This window comes from Engraulis encrasicolus, chromosome 23 (genome assembly GCF_034702125.1).
Source record: "Engraulis encrasicolus isolate BLACKSEA-1 chromosome 23, IST_EnEncr_1.0, whole genome shotgun sequence".
NCBI lineage: Eukaryota > Metazoa > Chordata > Actinopteri > Clupeiformes > Engraulidae > Engraulis > Engraulis encrasicolus.
Window position 1 is genome coordinate 5,860,798 of NC_085879.1, and position 10,469 is coordinate 5,871,266.

A 10,469-nucleotide genomic window follows, 5' to 3' on the forward strand; every position below is an offset into this window, starting at 1 on the left:
ACACTCACTGAATCACATGAAATACGGTGGAAAGAGCTTCATGTTCTCGGCGTAATGCCTATTCACATTCTTCACTTCGCAAAAAAACAGTCACACCACACAGACCACATGCTGCGCATTCAACGAAGTACGTTCTGCTTATTACTACTAATTACTGGCATCATTCACTATAGGGTCCTCCATCCCACGCTCCTTGTTTTCCACCTACTCAAACCTCAGGACAATATTTCATCCACTTTCGCCCCAAACGAATGTGAGAACCCCATGCCATTCACAGGAAGATAGACATCCATAATCATGTTGCATCCTCCTCTGCCACCACCCCAGTCCTAGAACCCACACTTGCCTCCCCCTCTGTTCTCCGGCTCTCTCACATCTCACCTATAATTAACATAACAACCGTATCACTATTGAGCCCTCAAACTCAACAGCAATAAAATGGAAATAATCCTCTTCGCTTCAAAATCAGTGCTCCAAACCTTCCAGAATTTCTCACTCCCCAATCGATTGTCACTCTGTTACCCATCCCCCCTGATCAGAAACCTTGCCACATGACCCTCCACTCTCATTCAAGTCACATATACCTGTAAACCATATGACCAAAACATCATTTTTCCACCTCCTCAACAGCATGCCTTTGATCCAATCTTTCGCCCTCAGCTGCTGAAACACTGATCCATGCTTTCATCACCTTCAGACTGTAACAGCATCCTGTCGGCCCTCCCCTCAAATATTCTTCAAAAACTCAAATATGTCCAAAACGCTGCTGCCTGATTGCTTATGCACTCTTTCTGCAGAACCATCGTCTCCTCCCTCCATATCTGTTGTTGCCCTTTGTTGTCTTTTTTGTTTTGTACTGTTGTTTTCACCTCTGTTCAGTCTATCCTTTTGTATGTATGTACGGTATATGTATGTATGTATGTATGTATGTATGTATGTATGTATGTATGTATGTATGTATGTATGTATGTATGTATGTATGTATTTATTATACACAGCTGAGGCTACGCCTGTGTAGGAGTTTTCAGCAGGACAATTCAAATTCAAAATCACCAAGAAATTCACAGAAAAATACAGTGTACTATTACAGTGTACAACATTCGTCAAATCAGTCTATAGTCATAGTTATCATTTTTCCTTAGTACTACACATTATGTGATCTTTTCGCAGCGAAACAGTAAACAAGAAAGTAGTTAGGCCTATACAAGAAGTGTCTGATTGCCCTGGCCTGTGGTCTGTCAGTGTTTTTCCTCAGGATGAGATAGCAGCATTTACATCCAAGTTAAACAGCTCTGGAGGGGAGCTTCCTCCACAAACAGAACTGATAGGGCAGTCCTTTTAATTCTCAAGAACATGTGAACTTTATCACTCGCCATGCCTTTCCTCTCCACCTCCACGAACATCCTTTCACACCATTTCATAAACATCTTCTTGTGTGAACGTTCCTTTCTTTTCTTTGTCCTCTTTCTCTCTCTCTTTCCTTCCTTCTTTTTAGCCTGACTACCTCTCCCCTTATTCTTTTCCTTGCTCTGTTTCACCCACTTGAAAGTTCTTTTCACTTCATACTTGCAGAGGTGAGGATACAGACGGTATTCCTCATTCTACATGAGTGCCCATAACAATAGCTTTTCCTCTCTGCATTATAAACTCCCATCGTTTTTCAAACAAATACTGTGCCCCTATAATTTAGGTTTTAGTTTTTCTTCTAGTGGCAGCTGAACAAAGACCAGGGCCTGCTGATATGATTGTGAGTGGAAACACACGTCACGGTCACGGTGCGATAAAGGTCCCCTGTAGTATGTCCAGACTGACAAAGGTGGCCGTGTTTTTTTAGGAAAAAAATGAGAAAAAGCAACAAAAAAGCAGAGCAAGAGAACAGTAACAACATTGGAGGCGCACGGCCTCCGCTTCAGTATCTCTTGAGAGGACAGCAAACAAACGTCGAGGAAAAACAGACGACATCCGTCCCACGGTCTGCGGAAAAATGATGCAGACCCTTGAACTGGGCGTCTGTGTGGGCCACTAGAGCAAGGGTGGTTGAGTGACTAAGAGTGGACAGATTGTTTATACAGACAACTGAAATATTTAAAATATAATTTTTATTTTCCCCCACCCTATAAAATGCTCCCCGATACAAAATGTCATTCTTCTGTCTTCACAGTGCAAACACTTGATACATCACATTTTCATATTTCACATATGCAGCAGCAGCATACCAAACACGTTTGATACAAAATAAATACAACATAATTTACATAGATAACAACAGAGATTTCAAACCAAACACAAGCTGTATAAATATAATGGAATAAATATATAATATATATATTATATTATTATAATGTAATAATATAATAAATATAATTATATATATATAATGTGACATACTGTATTTCTTCAGTGTAGTGACTTTTCTTTCCTGTGCATCAGCTTGAGAGATGTGGCAGTGCATGGCTTCATGAAGTAAAAGTAATTACCAAGTTCTGTATCGGTTCCACTTTAATGGCTATTTCCATAATTAGATATCCACCTGGTGTAGACGAATATGTATTCCCTGCTTTAGATGAATACTGTCTCTTTTTCTGGATGTCTGGGACAAATTATATACGGTCTGACCTTTTACTCTCGTTTGCCAGATTACTCATCTCTGCTGCTGAATACACAGTGCTGACAGAACAAACATGAATATTGAGTTATGAGTTGTTACAAAAATATCCTTCACAAGCTAGCATTTCATATGAACTTTTCCATACGGTTTCCATCCTCCTCTCACACGGTACATGTTTCAGTGTTAATTCAACACTTAGAGAGTCTAACAGACCACTCCTCTCGTCGATCCTACAGTCTGAAGTGTTGAAATAACACTGTCACATTTAACGTGTAAGGCTTTCCCGCTCAGATTGCGATCAGAGTCTCTGCTGCGTTTCACACCCGAGAAACTCCATCCGCAGGGCGACGGCGTTAAACCAGCCCCTGGGATAGATGCGGATGTAGCGGGCAAACAGGGGAGGATCAAAGAGGTTGAGCTTCTCTTCGTCATATTCCATGTTCCCTTCAAAGATCTGAAACAGAAGAATAAGAGGGAAAAGATCAGTCTTTTTGTGATCGCTATACGGGGCCTCAGGGTGAAGGGGAGAATTTTTTTTTGTTTTTTTAAACTTCGATCGGCAGCTTTGAAGGAAAAATGTACAGTAGTTCCATTTTAACATCAGCCATGATACTAGTGGATTCATGCGATTCACTCCTTAAAGGGACAGTTTGGTCAATTTCAACATGCAGTTGTATTGCTCACGCTACCCTTGACTTGTCAGTACCTGGTGATGCCACATTTTTCGGCTCAGCCCTTTCCGAGATATGAGCAATTCTAATGGGGGCAGCGTTTGTTTACATTTTTAAAAAATTAAACATAGGCCAACTCCAAATATTTTCCCAAAAGGTACTGCTGTTTGCTAGTTGTCTGCTGATATTTTATAACCTTTTGGATGTTTTTGGGAATAAATAAAAATGTTTTTTTGAAATGTAAACAAAGAGCTGCCCCCATTACAATGACCAGGATCTCGGAAACGGCTGAAGAAGAAGAAAAAAAAATCTCAGGCACTGACAAGTCCAGGGCAGTGTGAGCATTACAACTGCATGTTGAAATTGATCAAACTGTCCCTTTAAATACTCATTTGATTGACACCAAAGTACTGGATAATTTCCCTTCTGGAACATCACATCAATACAACACCAGTAAGAGGTTTGTGTGTGTGTGTGTATGTGTGTGTGTGTGTGTGTGTGCATGCGTGCGTGCGTGGGTGACTTTCTCTCTAGATGCCTAAGGTAAATTCCAGTAACTGTGAGGTCCAATACACACCTTCTCCCTCTGGGTGCTGGGGTCCGTCACCGTGGTCCAGCTGTGGTTGTTGTCGCTGGTGGCCACCACAAACTCTGTGACCATCATCTGCTGGAGCATGGAGCGAGCACCCTGGGTGATGATGCCCGTCACCCTCTTCAGCTCCTGGAAGTCCACCTGGATCCACTCATGAGGGTTGCTAGTCTGGAGACAGAAAACAGAAACAGTTTTTTTAGCCATGGGCAAGAGACTCGATACACCACTACCACTATGTTGATGCCTCTTTCTCAATCTTGTGGCACTGTACTGATGTGGGTCACTGACATTTTGAGTAGCAAACAGCAGGTGGCAGCTAAGACCACTATTGTATTAATTAAATCAATTAGTTAATAATTGATTAATTTGAAATTATATTATTTACCTTTATATACAGTATAAGAATATGTTTTTTAGATAATCCAGTAACACCAAACATCATTTAATTCATACAGCAGTGGCAATACAGTAACTGTGGTTGCACCACCCGGATGTCTCCTCCTAAAAGACGTCAATGACAAATACACACCGTACTACTTTGGAAATACAGTATGTTGACTTTCACAGTCATGCCAGTGAGCCTACATGAAATTGAGAATTGAGAGTAACAAGCAAAAGCTTGTGTGATGGCAGAGCAACATCAGGCCGACCACAGTGATGACAGTCTCCTTTTAGGAATGCCAGCAGCCGGCAACCACTCACTAAACACACTGGCAGGTTGACGTCATCTTGAGGGTCATGGGCGTTGGTTTGTTTTGTGGCTCAAGTGTATTACTGTTGCCTGAGGGGGCCAAATAAGGCAGCAAGATTTTGTGATTAGTCACCTTCATCTTCAAATTGACTATAAAGAGATTTTTATAAAACTTTTTCAGACTAGGCTCCTTCTATATCTAAAACAAAGGTTTCGATGGACCAAACAGGGCCATTTGATAGCCCAAGGCAAACACCTGCCGTTCATTTTCAGCCATACATTACCCACTGTCATTCAGTCTCTGAGGGGGTTCTGGGAAGTAGCTGGCCATAGCCTCCAATCTCCATAGAAGAGTCGGGGTGTGTCAGGTGTGAATACAACGTCTTGGTCATTTACCAATTCTACACCCTTCTCTGAACAGTGGTCTGTGTATTCGGTTTGGATGTTGACCTGATGAAGTATGGGCCATGGCTGAAACATGTTGGCTATTTTTTTTTGATGATTGAACACAATTATTAAAGCTTATTTGTATAATTTCAGAAGATGACTTTTTCAACCTTATTCTGTCTTTTCATTTCCCCATTCAAAATTATACTGAAGATGAAACAGATGTTAAGGATGGTGTTTGCCCAAAATGTTGTTCCTTGTGGTCTTACCTTGGATCTCCAGATATAAACTATACAAGAGTTAACAGTAAACTTTAGCCTACGTACATCCATGAGATGGGCATCTCATTGTTTATCAGTGTGGAACAGATGCTATAAGGAGACTACCCTGATGCTGTTCCTGGTGGTCTTACCTTGGGTCTCCATGCGTTGGCGCGGCCCTCCTGATGCAGGCGGGCCAGAGCGGGGGGCCAGGAGAGCATCCACTTGGTGTAGTAGGAGGAGGCCGTGATGCTGCCGTTAGGGATGATCCTCTTCTTCATGCCAAGGGGCATCCAGCAGCCTGCGATCACAACAGAGATGATTGTATGACGCTCATTATGGCTAACTGTTGAATCCAGTCTTAAAGTTTCCTTTGTTTCAGACAAGTAAAAATGTTGTCTTTTATCTGACATGTTTCGACGGTGAAACTTCCGTGTTCATCAGAGGGTCACATCTGACAGGTGACCCTCTGATGAACACGGAACTTTTACTGTTGAAACGTGTCAGGTAAAAGATAAAACTCCTTTGCATGTCTGAAACAAAGGAATCTTTAAGAATTGACAGAGCAGAGATGGTTGATAAGGAAGAGGTGATTCGCAAGGTATTTCTTCTGGTATCAGTACGACTTAAGCAAAGAGACTGGATGCTCTAAGCTACCACGCTCCTTTAAGAGATGAGAAGGGGTTCAGGATGAATGCAATGTCCTCAACAACCATGATTTAGGTGGAGGAGAGACAGGAAATGAGCGGGGAGAGAGATATGGGGAAGGATCGGCAAATGACCCTGTCCGGAATCGAACCCGGGTCGCCGGCACAGCAACCCAGTGCCTCACCGTCAGGCCACGGCAGGGCCACATTATTGCATTGCTGACGCATAAGACACTATCTTGGTTACCATATTTCAAATCTTTGATCAGAAGGCAGAACACAGTCAGCCAAATGACTTCATGGGGGTGATGTGGGGGGTATTGCACGAAGGCACCTGACCACATGCAGGCTATATGCTCACGGGAACCCGGGTTCGAGTCTGGCCTGGGTCATTTCAGAACACTTCCCCATCACTCTCTCCCACTCATTTCTCTCAAACTCTCAAACTGTCCAGTCAAATAAAGGCATTGAAGGCCAAGAAATGGCTCATCTACTGTTGCATTGGTGAATTTATGAAAGAAGAGAGAGAAATGCCCAGACCAGCACTTTGAAAGCTTATCACAAAAGACTTTTGGAAATGGAGGACGAGCTGGCTGCTGCCGAAGCTTTGAAGTCGAGAGATTAGTTTTTTTGGAGGAGCTGATGAAAAGGAGGGCGGGAAGGAAGGAGGGAGAGAAAATAACCAATACATAAAGAGCTTGGAGATAAACTAGGACTTCAGAAGTTCTGCACTACACTCAGTTTTCAGTGTGTGACTGTACAAAATAATATTCATGAAAGGATTTAAAAAAAAATGTGGAGCAAGTTTGGTTTCCCCATGGCAAAACAAAATACGGGAAGCTTCTCTATAGCTGAAGAAGATGTGTCATTGGAGACTTGAACAACACAGATCCTTGAGATTTCAAAAAGCACACAATGCTATGCTTTAAGTGTTTTTGAACTAAAACCACAAAGTTGAGAGTGAAGTGTATGTAAAGCTAAAAGCCTTCAACTATGCTGACATGAGAAGTCTGTCCTGATATTTGTGACTGGCAGAGAGATGGCTGGGAACAGAGGCAACCGTCTCCAGTGGGAAGCAATGGCAGCTATTCAAACGAAAAAAAAGAGCCATGGAGCTCAGAACTAAGACATCCTATACCCTTTCATATTCAGTTTGGGTTCTGCCATTATGACACAAAAAAGTTTGCGCCAAACGCTTTGATTTTTCTTTTTTGACTTCTTTTGAAAGTGTCGCAGTGTTGAATACGGAAGAACACACATCAAATGCATTATTAAATACCCCCAGCTTTTAAGAAACTCACGGCAAACAAGGCAAATGGTAAAAAGTAAAAAGAAAAAGTGACATAGAGGTAAAAATAAATTAAAAATGGATCATAGAAGCACTGTGACTGGGTTGAGTTGAAAAGAAGAAAGAAGACTCACTGTTTAAGTCGCATCCTAGCAGCTCCATACGGAACGTGGGGCGACCCTTGAACTGTAAGGGGTTCAGTCTGATGTACTGGCCCATGATGGGAGGGGACAGTAGATTTTCCTTGACGCTGGAGGAATCCATGTTGCCTTTGAAAACCTGCAAGCAGAATCAATTATTTTCAATTAATCTCACCTCTGCTCAGCCCAATTAAGTGTAAAGGCCAGTTCAGTTTCTATTATAGTCTCTATTATAAGACTGTTGTTACGAAATTGGTAATAAGCAGGTCTGTTTTTCCCCATCAAACCAGTGAGGTGGATTGATGGCGATCCTTTCTGCACCAAAAGGCTGCTTCAAAGCTGTGCCACCACAATCCACAGTAAAAGTTCAGTCCATTTCACTGTGTGGGTATGTGGTGTCTCATTTATGTCTAAAGATCTATACTGCCCTACAATATCAGAACGCAGTATCTTGAAAATGGTCGAAAATGGGTTTAGACCGGAAATTGGCTTTAAAATACCTTCTTTTTCTTGTGTTAAAATTTTTTGGCCCAACTTGGTCCCGTTTCGGAAAAAAACGCAAAAAACTGATTATACTGCGCTTTTTGGTTTTAGGAGGTTACGTGTTACTAGCCAAGAACGCAGTATAATGCGAATTATACTGCACTTCTCCATTGACACCGTGGTTTTGGTGTAGACAGTAATACCACAACAGAGCGCAGTATAATGATTTTTCAGCTAAAAAGTAATGAGAATGTTGTTTTTTTTGCTTTTTTCTTGCGTGCATAAATTTTCACCATAAAAAAGTATTATATGGAAGTGTCATCACCACTTTACCTCCAACACAGTCGCGTGGACAGAAAGGAAACTTTAAAGCCTTTTTTCTCAGTTTGGCATTTTGAATTATACTGCGTTCTGAAATTGTAGGGCAGTATAGTAGAGGAGCACTGTTACGTGTAAGTGAATGTTGTGAAAATCCACCCAATAAGTTGCAAAAAAAACCCCTTCTGGCCACTGACCTTTGCAGGCTCGGTGCTGTTTCCTCGATAGACGGTCCAGTGCTCGTTGTCCCTGCTGTAGGAGATGCTGAAGTACATGGTGAAGGTCTCTGTGAGGCCCATGTTGGTGCTGGCCCCCTGGGTCTGGATGCCGTGGATCAGCATCGGCCTCTGCAGGTCCACCTGTCAATCAAAAGCCAATCGCTACGGATTAGACTGACTGCACTTGGTATTTAATGCATTGTAATGTATTATTACATTGGATTTGCGAGTTTGACAACAGACCAGCAGGTGTGTACATTGTGTTATATTGTGTTATTGGGATACGTTGCTTTGTCAAGTATTTTACTGTATTTCATTGTATTATATTGCATAGTGTGCCTGTATTTCCGAGTTATATTTATCAACCTGGAAGATTTCATTGCAAGTGATAAAAGAGCCATATTAAAGTAAAAACGAGAGATGACAGTAAAAAGAAAAACAGCATTTTATATTGAAACAAACATTAACAGTAAACGTGCAATTATTCTACATACAGTATGATGTACAGTATGAATCTGTATTTCCTGTAGGACTTGGCAGACGAACAGACTGTACAGCATGACAAGACGATACGTGTTCAGATAGCGTGCCAATTCCTAGGTGAGTAATTTAATCTTTCTCTCGATCATACCTGGAGCCATGATGTTTTGTTGTAGCCAGACCAGGCATTGACTGAGCCAGAAAGCTGTAACCTGGCCAAACTGGGTTCCCAGTCACCTGTTAAAAGTCACAGACAGAAGAGAGACAAACTGTGAATCACTATCAAAAGATGCATGCCTTCAGTCTACAGTAGGCCTGCACAACACAACTGTAGAAACTTCAGTAGAAGCAGAAACACCACTGTGAGGATGAACAGATTCTGTATTTCAGAAACCCACACAGTAAAAAATGCGGTGTTAATTCAACAAAGGGTACTGTAGGACCATGTCTAGAAAATTGACTCTTAGTCAGTGGTTCTCAACCTTCTTTGAGCAAATGCCCCCTTGACTTCATCATAAGCCTGCCAGCGGCCCCCTTAGTACTGTAACATACAATGCCCCCAATTGCCACCCAGCTGTCATCTCCTCAATGCCCCTCAAGGGCTCCCTAAAGCCCCCTGGGGGGCTATAGAGGCCCCATTGAGAAACAGTACTCCAAGTGTTGAAATAACACTGCATTTTTACTGAGTAATTCCCGCCTTTAGTTCTATGAGCTGCAATCTTACAGATTGCAGATAAATCAAAACAATATTAGTTAACTAGTTAACAAAACCACAAACTAGTTTGTTGCTACGTTATATATGCATATTTATGAATACAACACATACGAGTTCCCCCAGGGCATTTTGTAACTTTTACTCATTCACTTTCAACGAGTCCCACAGCCTCCCTCTGGATTGCAACACTCACGCATGTATGGACTTAATTAGGACTTAACACCACACAGAAGACAATTTCACAATTATGAACTGACGGTAAGTTCTTTTCTGCTAGGGAACTTACCGTAATGATCGGAAGCTGTGATTTGTTCATCGGAAATCATTCCTGATTGTATTCCCAATGGTTGGATACATCCTGTGAAACAAACACAAAAATGACTGTTGCTCCTGTGCTGACATGTGTTGGTGCTTTAAATCATCTCTAATCAAATCCAAACCTACCGTTAGCAGCATCTTTTAGACTAACATTTTTTTTAACTTATATGATGGTATCAGCATACTGGTATTTAAAGATAGTTGTGAGACTGAGATTGGCACTTACTGGAGTTGTAGACGAGTAGCCTGGCCCTCATGCCAGACAGCTGGTGCTCTCCTATGGTGCACTCCACCATCCAGGTCCCCAACATGCGGGGCTTCATCTCAATAGTCCCAAACACACCTATAGTACACAAACACAAGATCAGCTGACAGGTATTGACGAATGGAGGTGCCTTGCTGCCTTAAGTTTGTAAGTTACCTCAACTCGAGGCTTATATTTGTGTCAACTCAAAAATCAAGTTGAGTTAACTTACAAACTTCAGGCAGCATGGCAACTTTTTTAAAAGTCAAACAGGCATGCAATATATTACAGTGTGACTCCATGGCCATGATCCTCATAGAAAAGAAATCACTCTATAAACGTATAATTTCACTTTCACATGATCACTTCATAATGTGTAAGACATACAGTACATATATCTTTATGCATT

General features: G+C 41.7%; 1 protein-coding gene across 1 annotated transcript in view; it reads right to left on the reverse strand.

Annotated features, from left to right (window-relative positions):
• Nucleotides 1-2,082: 2,082 nt before the first annotated feature.
• f8 (coagulation factor VIII, procoagulant component) overlaps nt 2,083-10,469 on the reverse strand; it is a 19,830-nt gene continuing 11,443 nt past the window's right edge. The window contains exons 18-25 of the mRNA XM_063189495.1: nt 10,043-10,159; nt 9,785-9,856; nt 8,935-9,020; nt 8,283-8,444; nt 7,279-7,423; nt 5,362-5,510; nt 3,857-4,039; nt 2,083-3,062 (exon numbers count right to left, since the gene is read on the reverse strand). Of these exons, the coding sequence (XP_063045565.1) occupies nt 2,907-3,062; nt 3,857-4,039; nt 5,362-5,510; nt 7,279-7,423; nt 8,283-8,444; nt 8,935-9,020; nt 9,785-9,856; nt 10,043-10,159 (1,070 nt within the window). The 3' untranslated portion in view covers nt 2,083-2,906. The remainder of the gene's footprint in view (nt 3,063-3,856; nt 4,040-5,361; nt 5,511-7,278; nt 7,424-8,282; nt 8,445-8,934; nt 9,021-9,784; nt 9,857-10,042; nt 10,160-10,469) is intronic.